The sequence below is a fragment of the Capsicum annuum genome, chromosome 12 (assembly GCF_002878395.1).
Source record: "Capsicum annuum cultivar UCD-10X-F1 chromosome 12, UCD10Xv1.1, whole genome shotgun sequence".
In the NCBI taxonomy this organism is placed as follows: domain Eukaryota; kingdom Viridiplantae; phylum Streptophyta; class Magnoliopsida; order Solanales; family Solanaceae; genus Capsicum; species Capsicum annuum.
Window position 1 is genome coordinate 21071703 of NC_061122.1, and position 27911 is coordinate 21099613.

The 27911-nt window shown below is 34.7% G+C and overlaps 1 protein-coding gene across 1 annotated transcript; it reads right to left on the minus strand.

Moving 5' to 3' along the window:
- Positions 1-11038: 11038 nt before the first annotated feature.
- Positions 11039-18743, minus strand: LOC107850841. Its single transcript, XM_016695626.2, has 3 exons — positions 18382-18743; positions 13508-13854; positions 11039-13200 (listed from the first exon to the last, which is right to left on the minus strand). Exons 1-3 carry the CDS (start codon positions 18620-18622, stop codon positions 11203-11205), a joined length of 2586 nt encoding a protein of 861 aa, XP_016551112.1. The 5' UTR covers positions 18623-18743; the 3' UTR covers positions 11039-11202.
- Positions 18744-27911: the final 9168 nt, after the last annotated feature.

Genomic DNA, 27911 nt, shown 5'->3' on the forward strand with positions numbered 1-27911 from the left:
CATGAAATGTCCGACCCTAGTAGCCTCATACGTAACAGATACAGACCCAACATCTTCTGATCGTTGAGCCTGGTTAGCTACCAACTGTGTCAACGTATGAATAGAACGTCTGAATTCTTTATTTGAAATATCTCCCTGAGCAGTTGGGGGACGGTTGACATTAGTCTGCGGAGCCCGAGGTGGACTAGTCAGGACTGGAGGGACTCCCAGAGCAGGGATAAATTCTGGAGTGTTAGCTCTATTACGTGTCCGCATTCCATGGGTGGGACGACCTCATCTGCCTGAGCATTCTGATAGATGATACGACGTGGAGGCATAACTGTGTTTCTGAAACACAAGTGATCATTGATTAGGGGACAGCTCAGACTCTGAAGCACAAACTAAATCACAAAGAAAGGGAAACATTTCCTAAATGCCGAGCAGCCTCCTGCTTATAAGTATGGTGCACTACACACCTATAAACAAGACTCTACCCGACGTGATTTTGCAGACACCCTGGGATCATGAACCAAGCTCTGATACCAAGTTTACATAACCCAAACCAGGGCCTGGACGTGATAAGCATTTTGAACCATGGAGGCCCGAAACACCTCTATCTGTCTGGTAATTATGCACCTAATTCATATGATCAAAGTAATGCAAAGGAAATAAAATAATTCGAAAACATGGTGAAAAATATGAAAAGAAACAATAACGGGGAAATAAGGTTCCCCCAACATCAATCAACCTCTAAACAACTGTCTGCGAAAATCTCTAACAAATGACTGAGTCAAGTAACTGTATATAAATTGGGACAAGGCCCCCAGTAGACCCCAAAACTAAATATAAGATAAGAGGACTGCAGGACATAAGACCTTCCAAAACATAGAAGGCTCACCACTTGTCTCTGCAACTCTGTCTGAATGATCTACTAATTCTCTTGACCCCTAGACTGGGCCTCTGAACCTGAAAGGTTGGAGAGGGGAGGGGGTCATCACAAAAGTACTGGCACACAGAGATATTAAAACAAAACATAATATTTTTACAAAATATCGTTAAGAGCCATTACAAAGCAATTTCATATCAAATCATTTGAAAACACATGGGTGTAATGCAATAGTTTCTCAACAATAATGAAATTCAACTGAGCTAAGTGGAATACCCTACATAATTTACACCAACTGTCCAACCTCGGTTGCCGCCGAGATTAGAGTATAAGTGAGGGAGAGACGAAGCATGGTGTCTCGACCCAATGGTAGTGCCTAAGATCACTTAGATCGGGCTCCTACCTATAATCCCAATTTGGGAATGACATAGAGTCAAGTACTCAAGATCACTTAGCCTGGTACCAAATTCCCGTGTCAGCAAACACATTTTTCCAGCGATGAGCCCTTACACTCAAAACGCCTTTTTCGGGCATCCACCTATCTCATGTAAAATCGATGCATTCAAATTTTATCTGATTCAATCACATATCATATTCTGTAAGATGTCGTCATACCCGACTTGCAAGTCCTCAATATCACTTCTACATATGTATAAATATGTAAAAATCAAGGTACTTCATCATTTACAAGTGGTGAACAATATTTATTTCAAATTCATGCTCTCTTTTGTTGATCACCATATGATATGGGGTATCAAGACATTATCATGGGAATTTGAAAGCAATTTATCATTCATATTTATCAAATTTCCTTGGAAAATCTCAAATCACATATGCATGGTTTCAACCATTGAAGTATATAGGCAAACAATTCTCATGACATAAAGTAAATGACTTAGAAATCATATTGAAAGCAAGTTATTAGCATTTGATTGAAAACCCCCATTTTAAAAGCATTCATGTTCATAAAAACTACACCCATGAGATTTTAGGATAACCCCACGTACCTCGATTACTATGAATATTAGATGTTTCTCGAAGCCTACGTTGAGAGAATTCCAAATATGCAATTTGTTCCTAAAACCCTCGATTGAATCTCGAGTTGCTTGGATTTTTATTTTGAAACCCTAAGGAGAATCTTTGAGCACTTTCAATGAATGAAGGTGTATTTTAGGATCCTTGGAACTGAATTTCGTGTTTTAGGGCTAAGTAAGGGTGGAAAATGACCATTTTACCCCAATTCACTTGAATTCTTTACATAGGCGCCGCCCAACCCATTGCGTATGTTTACATAGGCGCCGCCAAGGCTATCGCCTATGTTTACATAGGCGCCGCCTAGGCTATTGCCTATGCTTTCCAGTGACCATGGGCGATTGGTTACGCGACGCATATTACTTTGAAAGGTCATAGCTTCTTGTTCGGGTGTCGGATTTTAGCAAAATTGGTATCGTTGAAAAGTTAACTCAAAGACCTATCATTTGACACATAGTAGGCTCCCTAATTCGACATATACAGGGAGTTACGATCGATGGAAGCTGACACACTTTACAACATCCACTAAAACTTAGCCGATCGAAATAGTTTCAACTCGTCCTTGAGCTGAAGGACCCCTATGGTCTAAATTCAAGCTTGAATGGATTCACATGCTACACAAATAATTAACATGCCATATTGGCATAGGATTTTATGGCTTTGGGATTTATCAACACATCGAAATCATGGTCTATATTGTAGCCCGAAGTGCGGGGCGTTACATATTGGTCCACGATCACGATCGTACTTGTATCAGGTACAACATTGTCAATCTACCCAACCCATTCTCATGATATAGACAATGTTTAGTAAACAAGGATAAGACTTATGGTGTGAAGTCTTTAATGATTAGCTAAATTTGACAGATTTGATCAAATAGTTTAATCTATAGGATTGAACATTTAGAAATCACCTATGTGAGGGTAAAGTGGAAGCCGCTTTAAGGAGAATGTTAATAAAGGCCTATTCTCTAAGCTATCATGAGATCGGGACGTGTTCATGGCTGAAATGAATAAAATCGTGAGAACCATAAATGGCAAAAAACTGGTTGTGTGACATGTGTTGTCTAGGTGTACATTAAAGCTCGACGGTTCAAAGATATCAAATCTATCGATTGACCGAGTGCATTCCATGCATGTTCACTACGAAAAGTTCAAAAGAAAACCCACTTATCCAGATGCAATCAGTCTTTGTTTGATGATCATATACTTGTTCGTAAAGTTTTACAATGATAGTCATTCCCCATTCATGTGGGGGATTGTTGGGTTCAAGTTGAATGTGTGAATGAAAAATATAGGAAAAATAGTGGAGGAAAAGTAAGTCCACACTAAAATAGAAAGTGCGCTCAAAATGAGAAAAGTCTACTAAATTCTCCCATGTTGTTGGGAGAAAGAAACTTTCATGTGTTTATATTGAGAAACACATCTCCACTTGGTAAGTGAGGCAAGAACTAAGAGGTGCCTCGCGCCGTCGTCGTCGTCGTTCGCTCAGCTTCGGATTTGGATTTGAATTTGGACAAAATTTATTTGAAACTTAGAAAGAAGACATGACTATTCAAAAAAGATACACATTTCCAATGAACTATTGCCCCTTTCAGAAGGGGCACTTCATGGCTATATAAACCTGTTTTTTCCACAGGTTTACCAACGAAAAATTTTTGATTTAAAAAACACTTCTTGTCCTCCAAAATACACTGTGTTATCATCTCCCGTTGAGTGAATTCGAAGAGAATCCGATCATTTGAGGTATCGCTACTGTCGGGTTCTTAAGCCATTTTATCCTGGGAGGAAAATTCTGCAACCTCGGGTACTTGAGGGGAATTATTTCCTTAAGGACACTACGTAAATTCGGAGGACTTGGCTTATTCTGCTTCATCTATTTTTCTTAAAATATATAGAATAACACACTTCTTTGAAAGGTCATTTTGATCTTGTGTTGAAAGTGTTGAAAAACTTCAAAAGTGTTCTTGAAAAATCTTGGAACTTGTGTTGAAGTTTAGTGAACTAACATACAGATTTTGTGTACCCAAAACAACATAATCAAATTATTTTGTTATAGTTTATGATCTATTACTATCTATTTTATTATTATTATTATTATTTTTATTTATTATGTGATAATACATATCATAGGAGACGATCAAGATACTAATACATCACGCATGTCTGAATGCATAAATTAAAGCCGCCTATATTTGATCTTTATATCAATTAACAGTTTGACATGAAGCACACGTTCAACGCACGTACACTTGACGAGTATTAATGTAAATGTTTCTACTTCCAACAGTATTAATCGGATTCCTAAGAAATTATTTAATTTAATGTCACTTCGCCTATTACCTCTAGTTTAAATTTTTCTTCAACTTCCAATTCCATGTCAACCCTTCTTCCTGTTAAAACTTACATACATCAGGTGTGTACATCAAGTCAGTCTCTTCTAAAGCTTCTATTGTCCCTCCTTGATTAATACAAAATAATGAAAATATTTTATCCAAAGCACCCTCTAAACAAATTATTAAAAGTCTTTCCTTACAAAACTTCCTCACAGCAAATCCTTCAGAGAAATTGTTAAATCCTTCTCCGCAAAACCTTTCCCCTAATGACCCCTCTAATCCAACAGATCATGCCACCTCTCCTTTACCTCTTTGCATGATACCACACTTGGCAAACAGACATTGGCTAAGTGTCAGTTGTTTCTTGCTAAAAAATTAATCTCATACATTGCACTCAATCTCGTTCAACCAACACAAGCCAGACTTGAAGTATGTTTTAGGTGGAAACTGTCTCAGATAACTGAATGAATGTCTCTGATCAATATGACCGGTCGATTAGTGGCCATATCAAAGATATCTTCCTTAAAAGATCTCCAATCATTACAAACGCTTCACCACACCCAAGACTCTTCCACTCCTTCTCACAATGACAAACTATCAACTCCCTCCTCACCAAGACATCAACCTAGCTCCTCTAGCATCACCTGCGGCATTGCCACCACAACCCACATCACCCTGTCATGCTTTTTGCTGCACCCCCGGTCAACCCCGATTTCAACCACTTCTATGGATCGAAATGGACATCTAAAAGCTTAAGTTGTTAGAGAGAACATACTTTTATAATTTAATTATATTCCTAATATGCACGGCCTAATTTTATTTCATCGATCAAGCACGTGGAAATTTCTTTTTAATAATGGGTGGCAATGAGATTAGATCTCAAGGCCTCTGTCTGCTCTGACATTATGTTAAAATTTGTGACTATCTCATTTAAAAGCTTAAGCTGTTAGAAAAAACACATTATTATTATTTAATTATATTCTCAACGGTTAGTGATGGAAGGCATGAAAATAGCATTGGAAAACTTTGTGAATCAAATGTGGACACCCAACAACCTCAATCCCTCCTCTCAATCAGCAATGCTGGGCTTTCTACACACCATGTAAGCCCTATGGAATAGTGAACGCAATTAAAGTAAATGTCACATATTATAACATTATTACTCTATTATGAATAATATGAGACGAACTGATTTATTTTAATTGTGATTACACAAATATTCTTTTTGTATTTTAATTATACTTTATAGTTTATTTTATAATCTCTAAAATATTATAAAGTTGGTGTTCTGAGTTGGAATTGAAAATTACTTGCAATTGTTTTGCCTTTCATATTTCTAATTTCATCACTCTTTTTGAAATGATATATTGATAATGTCTCTAGTAGCTCAATGATAGAATTGTTCTATCTTAACTACTACTTCCTTTGTTTTAATTTGTTTGATTTTGAATTTTGATTTATACGAAATTTAAAAATTTAAGAAAAATTTGAATCTTATGATCTTAAATTAAAGATATGTCAGACGTATCAAATTAAATGTATTTTAATCCAGTGGTCTTAAACATATCATTTACCAAGTTGAAATTAAAAGAATTGCTAGAAAAGAAAAGGATTTCTTTTTTTAACGAACTAAAAGAAAAAAAAGGTAGACCAAACAAATTGAAACCAAGAAAGTACAAATTTATGATTCGATATTCATGTCAAATTTATTTCTTACGGCTTCTCTAAAAAAGAATTTAAAACAAGTCATATCTACATAACACTATGTAAATAAAAATAAAAATAAAGGACTTCTATATCATTTATTATAAAATTTGAGAATGATAATTTCAATACATGATTAGATCTGATTTTCCTATCCATAAGATGTATCAATCAACTTTTGGTGGATATTTAACATAATTATTTTCATCAGGGAAAAGCAAGACACGATTGCAACACACATCAGATACTCGAGCACATTCAAAATTAAGCACAACGCTTGTAACACCAAGATTTGTCCATTCTTGTGGCTTCTCTCAAAAAAGAATTTAAAACAATTCATATCTACATAACGCTATATAAAAAAATAAAAACAAAGAACTTCTATATCATTTATTTTAAAAGTTGGGAATGATAATCTCGATACATGATTTATTTGATCTGATATATTTTCCTACCCATAAGGTGTATCAACCAACTTTTGGTGGATATTTGACACAATCATTTTCATCAGGGCAAAGCAAGACACGATTGCAACACACATCAGACATTCGAGCACATTGAGAATCAAGCACAACGCATGTGACACGAAGATTCGTACGTTCTATTATGTATTTGGCTTGCATGATTTCAACTCCTACCAAATCTGGCCACTCATATGGATATGGATCTCCTGGCAATTGACATTCATTACCAGTACAACTGCATGTTTCACATGGAGGATATGGGATTTTTGGTTGACTTATAACCAAATATTGAGGAATGAGTATTAGAAAACTAAGAAGAAAAATGGTTGGTTTTCCCTTCATGTTTAAGTTATAGGTGAATGGTGGTCAAGATTTAATTTATAGGGTCATAAAAGAATAATTAATGTTGGAAAGAATAATTTATAGATCTTTTAATATTTTTCCCCTAATATAATATGGATATGATCCATCAAAGCCAAAAAAGGCAATAAATAAATAAATATATGATCCTGGTGGCATTATGATCCAATATGGATGGGGCTCCTTTTAATTTTGCTTCTGTCTATTTTTTTTCGAACGGTTATTAATGAAAGCAAAATTCTAATAGAAAAATCTTTGTAGCTCAATTGATTAGTTATCTGAATTTTTATTGTTGATGAGGGTTCGATCCCACACATTATAATCTCCTTTCTGTTTCCTCATTACCTACCCTTTGTTTTATCAAAAAAATTATTTTACTATTTATTTGTTTTTACAAATATCATATGTTCATTTAATTAAAAAAACTTGAAATTAATCCCAATAGACAGTAGATGTTCCTTATTTTTTTTTTGGTCAAATAGATGTTCCTTATTTGCTTACTCTTACACATTTTCTTTTAGAAAAAAAAACTAATTCAAATAGAAAAGAAGAAAAGTTGATCGTAACTAGGTTACAAAAAGAGAAAGTATTTAAATACTTATATAAATCAATATTTTGCTAAAATAATAGAATTTGCTATAGAAAAAAATAGAAGAAAATATATGAAAATCAACTATCATAACTACGGATCGCATGACTAGAATTAGGATCTTATTTTAATTAATTAATTAAATTTTAATAATTTATATTTAACCATGATATGAGTCTTCCATTCAATATAACCTGGTCAAGTCAAAATTACATATAAGGTGAATATTGTTGTAACAATAACATGTATAATATATGTCATATAGAGAATTTGTAAATATTTTTATATTATTAATGTATTTCAAATCTATTATAGTAAGCAGTGGTGGAGATAAGCTTGTAAATACAAATTCTTGGAATCTACTCCCTCCGTCTCATTTTACTTATCCCAAATTGAGATGGCACAACAATTAAGAAAAATAATAAATAACATGGCTAGTTTACCAAAATACTCCTATTAAATGATGTTTACATTTTAATTTAAAGAAAAGGTAATCAATACAAAGGGTAAAACATGGAAAGAAAAGTTTGTCTTATCTTGATAAATAAAATGAGACAAGTAAAATGGGACATCAACTTAGCCAATTTGGGACGGATAAAATGGGACGGAGGAAGGAATAGTTTTGACTCCCCTACTCCCTCCGTCCCATTTTACTCGTCCCAAATTGGGATGACACAGCTATTAAGAAAAATAATAAATAATATGACTAGTTTACCATAGTACCCCTATTAAATGATGTTTACATTTTAATTTAAGGAAAAAAATAATTAATGCAAAGGGTAAAATATGGGAAAAAAATTGTCTTGTCTTGATAAGTAAAAAAGAACAAGTAAAATGGGACACCAGATTAAGAAATTTGAAAAGGGTAAAATGGGACGAAGGGAGTATATTATTAAATATATATATAAATTAAATTCAGAACCTATTTATTACTCCATCCGTTTCAGTTTTTCATTAATGTTCAAATTCTGTATATATATATTTGGAAAATTGTTAATATAATATTATCTTTTAGTTTTATCGAAAAGAATGTCTCTTTTTTTGAAAAAATTTTAGTTCGAAATTTGTACATGACATATTTAATATTACTAAATTAAATAATATTTTAATACATTATGCATTTTTTACTCTAAAATCACATGATTCAACAATCTTCTTTACTTTCTTAAATTTTTTGTTAAACAAACAAATTAAAACGGAATGAAGAATACTTAAATGGCTGTCTTTGAATTCACAGTTTCACACTCATAAAGATCAAATCCTAAATTCTATGATAGTAAGTTATGCCTTGCTTTTTGGGAAATTCGCACAAATATATAGCTCAACTGATAAAGAAATAGACCTTGGGCCTAACTCCACCTCAAAAGTTAGCTCGTGATGGAAGGATTGCCCAAAACTATATAAAGAGACCAAGGACCCTTTGGACATTGGGTCTAACTCAACCTAAAAACTAGTTCATGAGGGGAGAATTGTCCAAGTCCATATAAGGAAACCATTTACCCATCCCTCTACCGATGTAGGATACTTAACATCAACACAATACATTGCACCTAGGGAAAAGTCTCAAATATGTCATCAAACTATTAGAAATCGTTCATTTATGTTATCCGTCATAAGTTTGACTCATTTATACCACAACCTTTGGAAATTTGGCTCATCTATGCCACAGAAAGGTTCATTCGCGTCATTATTTTTTAACGATTAGCCTCTTATTAGTTTCATGTCACCAAATTCAAGTCCATATAAGGAAACCATTTACCCATCCCTCTACCGATGTAGGATACTTAACATCAACACAATACATTGCACCTAGGGAAAAGTCTCAAATATGTCATCAAACTATTAGAAATCGTTCATTTATGTTATCCGTCATAAGTTTGACTCATTTATACCACAACCTTTGGAAATTTGGCTCATCTATGCCACAAATAGGTTCATTCGCGTCATTATTTTTTAACGATTAGCCTCTTATTAGTTTCATGTCACCAAATTCAAATCAACCAATATTACTTAAATCAAAATTCAAAATCAGACTCATTAAAATAAAATTTGATCCACACTATTAAAATAAAAATTAAATTTATTAAAACAAAAATTAGACTCATTAAAAATAAAAATCAGACTCATTATTTGTGTAGAATTAAATGAGTTTGATTTTTATTTTAGTTGGACTCATTTTTTATTTTGATTTTAAGTCATCTTGTATAAACATATATAACGATGCACGATAATGTGCAAACATCACTAGCTAAAATGACAAAACTTCTTCTACGACATTCAGTTGCAGTTTTGTTCAAAATCAACCCAAATAATCTCCACTTCAAATTTTGTAGACAACATCCTTATATTATCTTCAACATCTTTATATTTCTTTACTACGGATAGTAGTTGACTTATAGATAACATGATATATAAATATTTCGGATATCCTTGCTTATCCATCCCGCGCACCAAATGAATTTGGAAAGCAATGAAGAAGATACGTCGAAGGAAAATCTGATGTCTCAAAATATTGCTCAAATGACTGTTCAAGGCTTCACTTTGGCAAAGAAGACCAAAGGCTAATTGCCACACTTGTAAATAGTCTTACTTAGCATCTAAAGATGTGCTCTAGTGATCGATGAAGTGGTTGAGAATCATGAGGTCTTCCGTTCAAATTCCAGTGCAAACACAAAGCACTTGGTGATTTCCTCTCATCTGTCTTAGCCTTGGTGGACAGAGTTACCTATACCCATTGCTGATGGTGGAGATATCCTGTGGAATCAATCGAGGTGCGCGCAAGCAGACCCAGATACCATGGTTATCAAAAATAAATTAGTCTTCATTATTATGGTCATATTTGTAATTAGATTTAGCTTACTACAAATAGCAACTTTTGGGGCTCATTTTCCTTATTAACCAAGTCTGCACTGCACCTTCCCTCCCTGAGCCATCGCTTCCCCCTGTCAGTCACTCACACAAGGGTAGGTCTCGAGTAGTAGTTGCTGACGAAGAAGAAGATAATGAATGCTGCTTCTTCTGCCAAATCTGGAAACTAAGACTTGGATTCGCTAATCCCACCTGTCTCTCTTATCGTAGGAGTTGAGAATCCACTTCTTTTATCAATGGCAATAGCTTAGCCGGCTTGTGCTACTCCTTTCTCTTTCTCCCTTATCCGCTGCAATGCATTTCTCGGAGCAAGAAAGAGGAACTGCTTGACGTTGCATATTAGAACTCATTAAAGCTCGATTCGCATCATTATGTTCGATAAAAGGAATGAGGGAAGCTCCAATAGAAAAATATTGAAAAGGAAAAATACTTCGAAGATGAACCTGTTCCCATGCAATAGTCAAGAATTCTTGGCGGTATCGAGCTGGAACAACCTGTTCTTCCTGAATATCCTGATTTAAGGCTAAAGAATTTCCTGCCGCTACCATATAGGATTCATCTCTACCTGATGATAAATAAAGCATCCGTACCCCTATTGTACTACTTGTGTGTGTGTTAGCAACATTCCATCCTATCTCCTTAGTTGACCCCTCCCTTCAATACATTCCTTGCATGACTCCAATATCTTCTCCTTGGATTAGTTCAAATAATGAAATGTTAATTTAATTGTTTGCAATTATCCTTTATCCTTTCACTCATTTAATTTCTTGTGCTATCCTCTTAATCTGAGAGGTAATAGATCTCAAGAGAAAGGTAAAGGGTTAAGCAGGAACAAGATATGGCAATCGTCAGGAATTACGGAGATTTATGAGCTTAATACACACTAGAGGAAACAAAATAATATTCAACTTGAATACTATACTAAAAAGAGAAAAATCAGTGATAAACCAGTTCTATATACACTTCAAATCAAAAGGTAGGAGTCTCAGATGAGACCGATGAATACCTCCTGCTGACTGGATATACTCGGATTATCGTGTTCTTCCAAATTAGTGAATGTATCTGCAGCATAAATTCCAAAATCCACCAGAGGTTTACCATCATCACCCATAACAGTGAATGCGGTTCCCTCACTAGTGACAACATCATCAGTGCTTTCATCAACACAATGAGCTTCAACATTAACATCAGTCGTGTCACCTAAAAGATCTACTAGTGAGAACTTTGTATCACCGTCTTCATTGGCTGTGAACTTCACTTCTAAGATAGGAATGTCAAAATCTAGAGTAGGAACATTTTGCATAACGTCCACGTTGGAACCTTTTGAAGTATCGTGTTCTTCAGATTCAGCAGCATTTTCTAGATTATGAGAATTCATCTGTGGCCTATTGGTAGAATCTCTTACATTAGTCTCTGCAACCTTATCATCTTGACCTGAAGGACAAGCAGTTGGATCATCCTGCGATCTGCAGATACTTTCTTGTGCATAAAGATGATCTTTTGGACCAATTACTCCAGAAGTTTCTTTAAGGTGCACATTGTCATGGAGAAATTTTTCTTGCTCTGCATATGGCTCAGAAGCAACAGTTGAACTTGCATTATCCATGATCTCGCTCTTGTTAAGATCTACGAAACCTCCGGAGTCCTGACCTCCGGTGCTTGGAGAAGCTATTTCATTACTTGCATTTACTTCACTTGCAAGTTCAGGAGCTGTTGCAGAAGAAGCAATGATGACATTTCCATTCTCAAATTCATCATCCTCCTCAGTAAAGTCCGGAGCTGCAACTGCAAGAATTTGGGTATACTTTGAAGGTCTGACATTATCATTTCCCTCTAAAGTACAGTCACGAGCAATAACTGAAGCACTTTGGGCAGGTTGTGAAAACTCATTCTTCTCATTTGCTCCCTCACTAGTAGTAGATCCAGAAGCAATAACTTCCGAAGTCCCGTCATCTGGTGGAAGAACATGGGAAGTGGACAGAAATCCAGAAAGTGCTGCAGCTAAAGCATCGTCAATAGATAAAACTTGCTTCTGCATCTCTTGAGAAGAAACCTTTGCAGATTCAACAATATCATTTTCTTCTTCATCCTCTCCACATGAAAACTCGGGGGCAGAAATCACAAGATTTGGAAGAGCATGTGATGGATTTGAAGAAACAGGCATGTCATCAGACGGCTCAGACAACTTATTGCAAGGGAGATCCTTCTTCTCCAGTTCTGATGCCCCACAAGATCGATATTCACTTCCATCATTATACAAAGAGCTAGAATTCGACTCACTGTAGGTAAATGAAGGTGCTGTTATTCTTGTGCCGGACACTACAGAATATTGGGAGTTTTTAGCTAGAATTTCTACTTGCTGCTCCAGTTGTTGAAGTCTCATCTCCATGCTATTCATTGGACTAACCATCTTTTCTTCAAATCTCAAGCAAATATTTTCAATTCTGCTCACCCGGTCAAGAAGTTGTTCAATGGCTCCTACAATTCGGCCTTCTGATGCATCATTACTCGTGGTGGAGATATTGTGGTTCTCTCTACTTAAGTTCTGGTGGGCTGGAGGGTGCAAATGAGTGGGTTCTGCTACAGGTTTGTCAGTAACATTCAACTGCACTATATGTTCAGCATTCACACTCTTCTCTTTTACATTTTTTTTCTTGGCATCAGCAAAATCAGAAGTCCTCAGTGCCATTCCCACTTCATCTTCCTTTCTTTGACTATCAAAAACATCTTTGTCCTGCTTCTTCTGGCTGATGCCAGATTTAGATAGTTGCAGAAGCGTGGGAACAAGCATGGCCATGAAAGAACTAGCTTGGTTTTGCATAGGAACTGCTGGGGCCTCCACCTCATCAGAGTTAATAGGGTCACCAAATATGTAAATTTCATCAATGCATACAGAACTTTTATTCTGAAGTGATAAAAAACGAATTGTAAGTGACATGCAGGGATCCGCATCATCAATTTGTGCTGTGGCCTCGTATAATTCCTGCAAGACAAGATCTGCAGTCAGAGACAATATTATGTTCTTGTAATTCAAATTGGCTTTTTTCTCCAATAAAGCGGATGAAAAAAGGAACAGACTCTTTTGGCCGTTAACATTCTAACAAAAGCTATATAACAGAAGCATCTACATCAGTTGCCTCTAAATCCAATTTTTAGTTATATTATTACACTTGAAAACCCCATTAGAATCCATTAAGTTTCCAATGTTCTTTTTACCCCTTTAGACCTTTTTTCTTTGTTTTCTTTACACTAAACAACGCATGTATGCAAAAGTCATCGTATAGTGCTACCTCAATACTTCTGTGTTCATCCCCTGTTGTGTGCTTTTGCAGGCAGTTTACCCTGTTACCTTCGGGAACCTTAATCGCAACCCAATCATCTTCACTGGCACAAAGTTTGGCTTCACCTGTGACTCTACCTTCAGTTGTTTTTCCTACATTATCCTTCAAATATTGCGGGGTAACTACTTCAATCCCATTAGCTTGGAGAAATTCTCCATCTCTTTCAGCTATGCTACAGCGGACGGTACATAGATACTCATTGTCGCTCTGCGGAGTATGTGCATAGTATATCTCATAAACACGAGCAGTACTCCGAACATAGACCTGCCTGATTTCATGCTTTTGCATAAAGCATACTGCAGTACAGAAATTGATTGCGTCAGAATATAATCAATGGAGAAAAATTTTAGCTTGTTCTTTGGGCAACCACTTCTCCCTAAAGACTATATGCAAACTAGTAAAAGCGTAGCTTCTCAAAATTTAAGCATCCTGATCAAAGTGAAAGGAGACAACCAGAAAAAATCTGAATTTCCCCATGTACCTCAAACATATCAAATAGTTCATCACATTAAAATCAGCATCCTGGTTAAACAGGGTCAATATAGAGTCTAGAACACTTGCGTGAAATCACAACAAACGCCATTCATTTCGAAAATAAGAAACCAGTGAGCACATATTGCTATTACTACTTATCCAAACATGCTCCTTCTTCTTTTCTATTTACAAAAGGGAAAAAGTAACAGTGGTCATTATCTGACCGACTACAAAAACATTAAAGTGAGTCGACAATCTCTGGGAATGGGCACAAAACCTAATCAAACAAGGGCATTGAATAGTGAATATCAATACTGAGTAATGAGGGAAAATGCTATAGAAAGGATTATTGAGAAAATATATTTCAAGATGGAACCAACGAAGTTGACCTCAAACTCTCTAGAAAAGACATCAAAAGATGACATGAAAATCTTGTCACATATTATTCAAAATCTAATGCAATAGAGATGAAATCTACAATGAAGATAAACAATAAAATTGGTTCTTGCAAATCAGAAACAAGATCAACCAAACTTATGGTCAGCTCCTTCTCAAGCATTTCCACTATACACTCCAAAATTGTGCACCCAAAGTAGCTTGCTAGGTGCAATCAATGTCTTCGAGAATCTTCAAACTCGCCTTTAAGGCAATAAGCTCTCATGTTTCTCTAGCAGAAAATTAATAATAAGGTCTCTTTAATATTACCTTTTCCAGATAAGATTTGGAATATTTGGGGAAAACATTCAAACATTCAACCAAGTGTTTTACAATCTGGTCCAATATTTCAACTTCAACTTGAAATACAGAATTTGAAGTTTGAAAAACTGATTTGAGTATGTCTAAGTGAAATAAGGTTTGCACGCACAAAACTTCGACTTCTTTGTCCAAGTGAGTTCATGTCCAACCGAAGTTGAAACCAAGAAACGAAGGTTATCAAGGGAACCAAATTATTTCATAAACTCCAGTTGCAGTAGCAACTTAATCTTTTACAAATTTGATTGAGAGATACTTTTGTTCTTTAAGCAAGCCAACCATAACATTTAAGAGCTATGCTATCACTAAATTAGGAATTCTGGCTGCAGATGGTCCTTCTTTAGCAGTACGAATTTGGGATCCTTTTATCGGCAAGTTGTTATACAGTCCTCCACTTTAGCAGCACCATGGCTTCTTTCTATCATCCATCCTAAATACTTCTGCAAATCAAGCATACAATATAGTGGAGCCCAATGCCCCAACTAGTTTTGGTTTTAAGGAAACTTCATTCCACTGATTGTTTAATTGAAGAACACCCTAAAAAAAACTTAGCTCTCCTCTCTAAGTTCTTTTTCCCAGAAAAGGTAAATAGAACTTCTGCTCTCTAATATGTTTATTTAAGAATACCAATGGGAGCACAGTGGTTCCCAATATAGTACACAAAGAGATAAACCTGCTCGTAATTTCTCAAAAAAAAAAAAAAGAGAGATAAACCTGCTCGTTGGTTGGTCGACGTACTTGACCACTATAACCAGCCTAACTTCATGGTTTAATTGTTTCAAGGATAGATTTCCTACCGTAATTCTTTCTAACATAAGAGACAAGTATAGTTGCGAACCTGGAAGCCTGCTGAAAAGGGCTTCTCTTTCTAGTTCGAAAGCTAGCTCCATCAAAACTTAACGTTATTAAACTAAGAGTATATACTGATACCACCCTGAGTGAATAAGTATGTTATGATAGTTCCTGTTATTAAAGGAATAAATGGTGGCTTTATTCTGTACGGCGTCATTAGGAGAGGGATTATTAACGGTTAAGTTGGATTAACCAAGGTTTGAAGTTAATCAAGATTAGCAATGAACAACTCAGATTGATTGTGGATTAAGGGCACAGATTTGTTGTCAACGTCATATATAAGTGGATTTTATAGAAACTCCAGTATTATTCCTTCATCCTATCTCATTTCCCTCGCGATAATCCCCCTCTTCTCATTTTCCTTCCTCTCTTCTTCTTCTTCTTAGTTCTCTCTCTTTCCTTCTTCTCTATATCATCTAAGTTTCATTTCAAATTACAAGACTCACGAGACTGGCCATGTCATAGAGTTGTCTCCTTCGAAACTTCTAGTATTTCAATTTTCAGTTGTGATTTCGAAATTATTGTTGACAAAAAAAAAAAATCAGTTCATTACAAATTACTCAAATTTCATAAAATTCGCAATCTCATTTTCTCAAAAAGAAAACCACTCAATCAACTGCGACTCATTCCCAATTTGGTTCAGATAGCCTACATACAATTAGACCTCCCTATAACAACATTTCACTATAACAGTCAAGTTCCAAAGAAAATTGATTTTCATGTTATGCTACACTATATGTTCTCTATAGAAGCATCTCGCTATAGCACCCAAAAAAAATCCATACAAACAACATCATTAATAACGGTGGGTTGAGAACCACCATGAAGTCTCAGGTTCAAATCCCAACAGAAACAAAAATGCTATGTGATTTCTTCCCATCTGTTAATGCGGCGTGGATGAAATGGGGGCTTGCCTCTGGAGTCTTGTGTAATAAAGGGTACCACCACAACTTAAAGGTAAAGTCTACGGAGAGGTGATTAGACTAGCTTTGTTGTACAGCGGGAAGTGTTGGCCAGTCAAGAGCTTCCATGTTCAGAAGATGCAAGTTGGAGATAGAAGATGTTGAGATGGATGTGTAGGCATACTAGAAGCAATAGGATCAAGAATAAGAATAGCCGGGACAAGGTGGGAGTAACCTCCGTTGTAGTCAAGATGAGGAGAACCGCAGATGCACCAGTGAGGAAGTGCGAGAGGTTGGATGTAGTTGGTATGAAGAGAGGTAGGGGTAGACTGGAGAAGTATTGGAGAGAGGTGATAGACAAGACATGGCACAGGTCAGCTAACTGATGACATGACACTAAATAAGAGGGTGTGGAGGTCGCAAAAATTAAGGTAGAAAGTTAGTAGATAGTGAAATGTTGTCTGTCGTAGTAACAGTCTTATTCTTGTAGCCTATTGCTTTTTATTTCTATCATCATATGTGTTTATGATGCTTTGGTTTTTGCATTATGATGTTATTGTTTCCTTTGGCTAGTAATATTTTCTTCACTAATAATTTTCCCCCTTTCTTACCTACTTAGATTTGTTGTACTCAAATCGAAGGTCTTCGATAAACAGACTCTCTACCTCGTCTAGTAAGGTTTGCCTACAATTTACCCTCCCCAGACCCCACTTATGGTACTTCACTGCAATGTTGTTAGTTGTTGATTTCTTTCCATCTGTCCTGTCCTAGCCTTGATGGGCAAAGTTATGCGGTATCTCTATCTCATGGGAGGTGGCAGGTGTTATATGAAACTAATTGACGTGGGCAAAAGCTGATCCAAACACCATAGTTATAAAAGATGTTCGACTATTTCAGCTCTATCTGTGTCCATGATTTCAATAGTAAGTTAAAATTAGGGAATTTATCTCCAACAACAAAGTATAAGGTTCTAACCAAACTAACCCCAATCAAATTGCATCAACATATACAAGTAATAAACATACAAAATTATCATAAACAATACAATATTTTAATCTTTTATTCACTTACACTTGATTTCACAAAGGACGTTGTGAAGGTTGGTCGAAGATAAGAGGTGATACCCTTGACTTTCATTTTACATTTTCTATAAAAGCATGTTGCTAGAGTACATCTAGACAAACAACATCATTATAAAGATATTCGACTCTACTTGTACTTCATTCCACTCTATTTGGATCCACGATTTCAACGATAATTAACAATCGCAACACATACAAATAACAAATATACAAAAGTACCAGTAAACAATAACATATTTCGATTAATTCACTTACCGTTGATCTATCAGACCGTACTTGTACATCATTCCACTCTATTTGTATCCATGATTCCAATGATAATTAACAATCACAACACATACAACAAATAACAAATATACAAATTAATTACCAGTAAACAATACGATATTTCGATTAATTCATTACAGCTGATCATCCAACTGTACTTATACTTCATTCCGCTATACAAAATTAGCAGTAAACAATACGACATTTCCATAAATTCACTTACAGCTGATCATCCGACTGTACTTGTACTTCATTCCGCTATACAAAATTACCAGTAACCAATACCAATTTTGATTAATTCACTTACAATCCGACCATACTTGTACTTCATTCCGCTCTATTTGTATCCATGATTTCAATGATAATTAACAATCGCAACACATACAAATAACAAATATACAAAATTACCAGTAAACAATACCATATTTCGATTAATTTCACAAATAAACAAAATTACCAGTAAACAATACGAAATTTCGATTAATTCACTTACACTTGATTTCGCAAGGACTTGCGGAATCCGTTGAAGGTTGGTGAAGGATAAGCGGCGGAGATATCTGCGTAGATTCAGAATCGATCGGTGAATCGGAGGACTCGAAGGTTATAGAATGTTCTAGAGTGCCATGAGAGATAGTCCAGTTGGTTGATGAGCTCCATGAATTATCGATATTGTTGCTGTAGTCATCAGCTTTGGTTTCATCATAATCTATCTCCTCAGTTGAACTTGTCCTCATTGTTGTTGTGTGTGTGTAATTTGGCTTGCTTACAGGGGATTGGATATATATGTAGTTGAACTTTGCGTTTTTACTACGGTTCCTTTTTCTTTTTCTTTGGGTGCTTTTTTCACCGCTCTTTTGGTCAGGTAACAAGTCCCTCGCTCGCTTTTTCCATAAATATTTTTTATTCTTATTAAAAATAAATGTATTTTATACTAATATTTAGAATTCAAAAATGAAAAGGCTAATTTTAAAAGTAAAAACACTAAGGATTGTATGAATGTTAAAAAAATCAAATGGGAAAAAACGTCTTTGGGCTACCAATTTAGAAGTTGTTGATAGGCCAGTGACTTGTAAGTTGGTATGGATCTAGCGATTTCCTTTAATTTTTTATTTATTTTCAATATTTCTCTATATAAATTTCTTTTCCGTGTTTTGTTTGAGTCAACTCTTTCTCTTTCATTTTCTTATTTTATTGAATAAGTCGTAGAAATTATCTTTTTGTTATATAGAAAATGAATGAGGATTCACTAAGAAAATTTATATTAATATGGTCAATTCTATATGAAATCGGCTCCGTAAGATATTACTGAGAAAGAAGTATTACTAAAGTTCATATTACGCTTCATATTACTTTCCTATCATTATGTCAATGCTGCAAAAGTAGTTTAAGAAAACTTGGTAAAACTAATTTTACTTTTAAATTTTACCTAGTTCTCAACTAGTCCTATCAAAATTGTGTTGGCGACTTGAAGCATTTTGCGAGCGTGGAAATTTTGAGTTTTATAGGGAATCAATTTTAAGTAAATTAACAAGGCTACTCATCTCTAATCTCTAATGTCTAATCTCTATTTCTGATATATTAAAAGTGTAAGTCCTTAAAAATGTTGTTTGAACTTTTTACCTTTCATTAAAACGCTCTATTTTAAATAAAATTATTTTTTCATTTTTTTTACTATAATTATTATTCAATTATATATATAATATTGACTATAATATTTAATTTTAAAATATATGAGAGGGACCTAAATTTTACTTCTTAAATAATACACAAATATGGAAAACTATTATAAACAAATTTAAATTCAAAAAGAAAATAAAGTGGCGAAAAAAATATTTGTGGGAAGTTTGTCACTCAATAGGGAGCGGTAGCTACTAATTACTTACTTGGGTTAGAATAACATTAAAGAGTTAATTAACCTAACATAAGAATTCTTCTAATAGGATTTTAAAAGGTAATGTTTTATCTTTCTCTATATATATAAGAATTTGTTGAGGCTCCAAGTTACAAAAAAATACGATTAAATGTCTGGAGCTTAACTATTCTTGAGTAGTAATTTAGTTACAAATTTTACTTATTTCACTTTTGAAAGTTCTTATCATTGTTTAACAAATTTAACTTTTAATCGTTATTTGATTAATTTTTCAAATGATGAACGACGGTGAACAAATGCCTTTTCTAGCGAGTTGGACAGGTGCATAATATTTTTTTTATCATTATCTTGAATTTTTTATTATTATTATTTGGTTTTTTTTTTTCAAAATTACAGATCATGACCTATAGTTTATATGCTTTTATTTAAAATTGTTGATTCTTTTGATACAAGACAGAGAAATTTTACAGTCGTTCTTTTAAATTTCAATTGGAATTTGTGTGTTACAAATATCTTGCCTTATTTTGTAAGTTTTTTATTACTTCATCTAATGAATTGCTACTCCCAACACACAAATTTATTTTGTCTCAATTACCGTACATAATGTGGTAAGCATTGAGTTTTTGTTAACCGCTTTATTCAAAAATATTTTGCAAGTTAATCTTACATTATGATTAGATGTGTGATACACCACATGTATTTGTCTTGTAGGTTTTTATTTTTAGTTTGGCATCAAGTTGGATTATGTTAAACCCTGCTAAATTCATTTTGGTTTATGAATCTTTTATAATTTCAGACAATAATGATTGTTCACTTTTTTTTGTTATTTTTACTGTTTCAGTTACAAATACAGAAATTAAATTTTCATTGGAATCATCACATTTAATAAATATTAGATGGAAGGTTTGATAAATCATTAACTTTCAAACATGTATAGCTCATGTGGCTTGAAATGTATTTTTTAGCCACTTTCTTGCAAAGTCTTATGATTAGCTTTCTTATATGAGAATATCTTCTTGTGCCGAGGGTTTATCAAAAACATGAGAAAATTGAAGGAAAGGTGTCTTTTAAGTCTTGAATGAAAGATTGGTGACATTGACCAACAGATAGGGTCAAATATCATTAAGAAACTTGATTAAGTTAATTGTGGACTTGATTAATATTTTCAAAACTTTCAAATCTTTTCAAAAATACAAATCAACCCAACCCACACCCCTCTTCAATCCAAATCAACCACTCTCTCCTTTCTCTCGATAGCTTCTCTCAACTCTCCCCCAACCAACAGTTCTGCAAAAAATTTTCCTTCAACCCTCGACGACTTCTACCTCCGACGATAAGTAGTTGGGCTTCTAGTTCCCCTCTTCAATTCAATCAACCTGTCTCTCATCCCTCTCTCGACAGCTTCTCTCAACTCTCTCCCAACTAACTATTCTGCAAATTTCTCATTTCAATCCTCGGCGACTTCAATATTCGACTACAAATAGTTGGGCTTCGAGTTCCTTTTTGACTTCAATCGACGTGACAGCATTACTCTCCGGCCATAACAGCTTCGAATTCTTCATCGTTTCATTTCTTCTTTCATAAGTAAAAATTTATGGCCTTTTTAGTTTTGAAGAAAACAAGGAACTTGAGCCAACTTCTCTTATAGTATTGGTTAATAATTTCAATATTTGTTGCACTAATTTGAAATGCGGTCTGAATAAAATCCTAATTTCTGGTATTTCTTCTCTTCTCTTTTCAAAGTGAATTATGATATTTTATTGTTTGTTGCATTTTTTTTTGTAGTTTGATTTTTATTGTTTGTGTTTATAAAAATAAAAAGACAATTTGTTTGATTTAAACTGTTCTTGTTCTTGGTAAAAATAGTGAAATTGTTATTTTTTGTTTAACAAAATCGTGCTACTGTTTCCTCCGACAGATTACCCATATGGTGCAATAGATTAACCATCTGATGTAACAGATTTATCATATTATGCAACAGATCAACCATCTGATGCACCAGAGGAACCATCAGATTACAATTCTGATGCAACAGATTAATAATCTGATGCAACATATTAAATATCTGATGCAACAGTTTTACCATATGTTGCAACAGATTAAGCAACAGATAAAAAATCTGATGCAACTAATTAACCATCTGGTGCAATGGAAGAACCGTCAGATTAATGATCTGATACAACAGATGAACCTCATGTTGGATAAAATCCTATCAACTCTTCCTACAGAAAAAGTTCAAGACTTGATTTTTCCAATTGATCATTCATCTGCCGCGATAGACGACCCTATATTGGAAGAAATCTAAACAATATTGACCATTGATAATTGTTCCAACAGATCACTCATGTGCTGCAATAGATGTGTGACCTGTTGCACAGACCATTCATCTTTCTCAACAGATGAGTGATATATTTTGTATTATCATAACAAATTACTCAACTGTTGCTATAGATTATTTAACTGTTTTAACAGATCACTCATATATTGCAACAGATAATGTCACAACAGTTGTGTGATCTGTTGAACAGACCATTCATCTATCTTAAAAGATGAGTGATATGTTTTGTATTATTGTAACAGATTACTCGTCCGCTGTAACAATTTGGTTATATGCTGCAACAGATATACTACCTGGTATAACAGATTGCTGATCTGTTGCAACTGTTATTTTACTATTTTGATATTTTATTTACTGTTATCCTTTTTTAACGATGCATTTATCAACAATAATATATTATTTTATATTCCTATTAATTTTAGATAATATGGTTTCCAAAAGAACAGAAACCAAATCAAGTCCAAGTAAAGGAACAAGTGAAGCAGCTAGGCTACATCCACCACTCTATGAGCTTGCTTTACAAGCGTTATCTCAATCAGGAGCAGAATATGATGAACACGAGGAGGAGGAATATTTCAAAAGAGATGATGCAGATGCTAATAGCCCTTCTACCGAAGAGCTGGTCAAAACCTTCAGCATTGATCGTTATCCTATGAGAATGCAATGCGATGATGCCGCAGATTTAAGGGGTGATTTTGTGGTTAAGTCAGTCATGGGAAAATCTTTCGACGCCTTCAGAAAAATACTTTGAGAACAAAAATTGGATGCTTATTTCAAGGACAGCTGCTTTGGGAAATATCTTGATTTGCCGGAGGACAACAATGCTCGTTTTCAAATAAAAATGCTATATAAACTTCTCAAGCATAGGTTTATGTATGAAAACAAACATAATATGGATGAGGTGTGGATAAATTACTGTGGCATGCCTGTTTGTTTTGGTTGGAAGGAGTTTGCCATAGTTACTGGACTAAAATGTTGTCCTCCTTCTCAACTAATACCTATTCTAACCTAAAAAAAAGCACATCGCATACCCAAAAAAGGCAAAGGCAAGTCGTGTGATCATGATGACCTGGTGTCCATTGTTAGTCCAAGCTTCAAAAATAAAAATTTAATAGAAGCGTTGAAAGGTAAAGGACTTTCAAAGAAGCACAAGCAGTCATTGTGCTTGGTTTGGTTTGTACATAATATTCTTTGGGTGAGAGACGTTAACAACAACATAAGCCTCGGTTTAATAAAGCTCTCCGAGGATCTTGAGGCGTTTAACAGCTATCCATGGTGGTATAAAATCTTCAAAATGACTGTCAAATATTTGTTGACTCCGTTAGCGCCAAAGACAGTCAACTTATATGGCTTCCCATGGGCTATCATGGTAAATGTTTCTTTCTTCTATTATGATATCATTCATTTTTTTTTGCTCAATAATGGTTTTGATTTATTGGCGTTATTTTATAGGCTTGGGCGTTTGAAGCCATTACTTATTTGAGACAACAAGTGAACTACCAAGAAGGAGTTTCCTGTCCAAGAATCTTGAGATGGTTGTCGTCCAAAACTGATAAAAATGTAAAATTTCTTGATCTCTTCAACCCCCCAAAGGATGCAGTAAGTATAATTATAATTAATTTTTTCTTTTAATTGATTTTTTTAATGATCTAATCATTATTCTAATATATGTAATAATTTATGTTAGAATGTGCATCCATCGCTAGTTCCGACCAATCTAGAGTTTAAGATGTCATTCTTGCTTACTTTACGGTCTGTGCAAACTTTATTGGACCCTAAGGTCATCGACAGAATAAAAATGGAATTGTTTGGAGCAACAACCATTACAAGAAAAATAATTTTGGAGGGTGGGATTGTTGTTGTTGATGGAGCTGTTGGTGGTGGTAGTGGTGCTGCTGTTGGTGCTAATGATGCTCCTCTTATAGTATTTAAAGTAAACCATTATGAGTATGATCATACTAGTTATACAGATTTTGTCTCTCCCAGCGAATGTTCTGCATGCAAATGTCAAGACTGCAGGGCGAAACATGACGTAGTAATTAATGTTATTAATGCATTAACTGCTTTTGTAAAGGAGTTGATATATAAGAGGGGTCTCATTCCATCAAAGAGTATTTTATTTCCATCCGCTCCATTAGAGACTAGGGCCAAGAGGAGAAAGAGAGTGATTTCCAGGGCATTATTAGGCATCTAAAAAAGCAAAATTACAACTCCTCTGTCTGTGTGTTGCACTGAGCAACATATAATGTCCAAAGGAGAGTAGAACGAGCTGAAGAAGGTGAATATATTATATGTCTTCCAACTGACAAAACAAACAGACACATATATGTTTCAACAGATGACACATCTGCTAAAAATTGTCAAACAGATATATACATCTGTTGCAACAGTTGACTAACCTGTTGCACCAGATACTTTATCTGGTGCAACATATATCTCATCTATTTTAGCAAATCAAATAGCTCTTTGTACCACTTTTATTTGTACAAATAGACAACCTATCTGCTGCAACAGATGATTCATATGTTGCAACGGATGGTTCATCTGTTGGAAATTATCACACGGGGTCTTTCTCATGTAGAAATTTATCCCAACAGTTGATTCATTATTGCAATAAAAATATAATATGTTTGGGATAATTTAAAATGGGAGGAAGACCTATTTGATTTGCTAGAAGAGAGGAGTTATCCTTTTCCATTTTATTGTATCTCCGTAATTAGCGTTGACCAATTCTGGTTTTCTAGGTAGATGTAGAAGAAGCTACTGTTGAACAGCATTAACAATATGCTACTCTTTTTATGGAAATACGGAGAACAAAAAGTGCGGAAATCGTATGCAAGCGACAATAAAGATTCACGACGAGCAAAGCCGAATTTCAAAGCACCAGATGAAGAACAACGTGTCCATACTGAGTAGATCTTTATAGCTTGAGCCTGTCAAAGCAATCCTTGGTAGTATACTTAAATTGTTGTTGATGTATTTGTTGAGATTTGTGCCCATAACAATTTTTTTATATTTCATTTATTCGTTGACTTATTTAAGCTAATTTATGAAGGCTTTGATTTATTTTATTTTATCTACGAATTTTATTTATTCCTTAGATTTGAACTTATTAATTGAAAAGGAATACTAGATTTAAATATTGCAACAAATAATGTATTTGTTGCAACAGACGACACATCTATTGGAAAAATCGAACAGATTTAGACATATATTGCAACAGGTAGGTGATATGTTAGAATTTATCAAACAGGTCTTCCCACTGTTGCAATAGATGGATTTTAGATAAAACATCAAGATAATGCAACAGATAACACATCTATTGGGAAAAAAAGAACAGATTTAGACATGTGTTGCAATAGATGGACTTTATCTATTGCAACAGACGACACATCTATTAGAATAATCGAACAGATTTATACATATGTTGCAATAGGTAGGTTATCTGTTGAAATTTATCAAACAGGTCTTCCCACTGTTGCAACAGATAAACTTTAGATAAAAACATCGAGATAATGCAACAGATGACCAACCTATTCAACAGATAAATTATATGTCAGAACAGGTAGCATAACTATTACAACGGACGGAGAATCTGTTGCATTATAAAAATTCAACTTTCGTTGGTCATAAAAAATTACCACTACGTGTAAAAAGGTTAAAGTGAATTGAATTGAAATAAAAAAGGCGCAATCCATCGACTGTGTTCAGTTCAAACACCTAAAATAAAATAGGCATCAAGTAGACATGTTCATTTTAAATACGTAAAATAAAATAGGCATCAAATGTGTCAGTGTTAGTCTGGCACATTTCGCTGACTTGTCGTCACTTGGCCCCCAATGGTTATTTTTTTCCTCCATTGTCTTATATATTCATCTTCCTCCTAAAATTTAACCCTAAATTCTCAAATCTTCTTCTTCATCGTCATTTTCATTTATATATCCAAATTCTTCAAATTATTACTTTTATTTTTTCCAACTGACCTTGACAATTTCAAGGCATCTTCCACTATTTTTTGTGATAAAGATTTTAGATATTGTAAGTGCGGTCATGAAGCTCTATTAAAGACTTCTTGGACTCAACAAAATCCGGGTCGTAAGTTTTTTACTTGTAAGATTTCAAAGGTAATATTTTTTTATTTAATTAGTTGATTAATTATTGACTTGTAATTATTTTATAATTGTGTTCTCTTTTTTATAGAAATTGGGTGGAAGCGATTACTTTGATTGGTATAAAGAACGACACTCTTCACAAGCAAATCGTGTAATCTGAGGTTTGTTGAACAAAGTCAAGGCTTCTGAAAAGAAATAAAATCGAGCAAGAAGATACTACATTATTGTCGTTATTGCTAATGGTTTGGTGTTGTTGGGCACATGGATATTGAACCCTAATTGCTGAAATTTTCATGGCGTTGTGTGTATTTGCTACTGGTTTGTTATCAACGAGCACATAGATATTCAAGCGTAACTGTTGAAAAATATCAAAAAGATTTAGGCATATGTTGAAAAATTTAGGTCATCTGTTGGAAATTATCAAACAGGTCTTCCCACTGTTGCAACAGATTATACTTAGATTATTAGATTATTCATAGAAATAACATCGGCGTAATGCAACAGATAACCAATCTATTGCAACAGATAAACTATCTGCCAGAACAGATTAAAGATATTTTACAACAGATTGACAATCTAATCTATTGCATTATAAAAAACTCAAATTTCATCAGAAAAAAATTAATGCCACTACATGTACATGTAATAAAGTGAAGAGTGACTTGAAATTTAAAATTTCTATTTCACATGCTCTTCTATATACATAGGCTTCAAGCGTCCAGTTAGTATCCCATAAGCCCAGACCTTTTACAGGTTCGCCACAGTGTTGTCGCACAGAAAATTCATTGGCTCAGCTATTTCTGTGCCGGTCAGCAAACATTCGATGTGTGCAAGAGCGTGCGAGCCGCTCGCTTTAGCGGCATCATCTTTTGGAAGGATCATTCCCCTGTTTCGACCTTCAAAATCCCATGATTTCTTCATCAACACTTCCTTTGGCAAATGATTCATCAGTTTACTCTCCATCAACAAGATAGGCAACAGTACCATCAGTGGCTCCATAAGGATAAAAAGATCAAAGTCGTCGATGAGAAGTACGTTGGAGTCATAAACATTGATCTTTCCCTCCTCGAGTAGTATCTCAATAGCTCAATAATGCATGTCATTCATGTAATGACTGCAAGAATCCTTTTTGCCTCGGTCCAGCTCTTGCCGTGTAGATTTGGCCTGTCCGCTCTAACATATCTTAACGTTTCTTCTTTATCCAAAACCAACGTAGGAACTAGGAAATCAAGTCCCACGCCAAGGGTTGACGCCTCTCCATTGAGTTGATTGTACCTATCCTTGAGCTTCTTGCAAAAGTCGAGGTTTATTATCCTATCAGTAGCGTCATAAGCTTCCCGATACGTTAATTGCCTTTTTCTCATGATGTAGAGAATTATGTCAACATGTTGTTAGATAAGAAGTCAATTTTTAAATAGGTTAGTAATTGTAAAAATGCAACGGATGGTCCATCTGTTGCATAGGGTTCTCTGAATCAATAATCCTATGCAACTTATGCAACAAATAGATAATAAGTTGCAACAGAACCACAACCAGTTGCACCAGTATAACCAGCTGTTGCAACAGATGTGAAATCTGTTGCGTAGTTTTTTCTTCATGGGGTAGATTAGAGGGCTAGGTTCGGAAAAGTAAATTTGTCTTATCCTCATACGACATACGCATATCAGTCATAGTCTGGAAGTCTTGGGGGGGGAAGGGAGGCC

What these genes read in the sequence shown, in the direction of transcription:
- LOC107850841 (XM_016695626.2), bottom strand. Translation starts at nt 18,622, where the DNA reads ATGAGGACAAGTTCAACTGAGGAGATAGATTATGATGAAACCAAAGCT. An exon ending in AAGTCCTTGCGAAATCAAGT is followed by an intron (nt 13,855 to 18,381) that starts GTAAGTGAATTA and finishes TCTGTACTGCAG; the next exon opens with TATGCTTTATGCAAAAGCAT. An exon ending in ATGAACACAGAAGTATTGAG is followed by an intron (nt 13,201 to 13,507) that starts GTAGCACTATAC and finishes CTTGTCTTGCAG; the next exon opens with GAATTATACGAGGCCACAGC.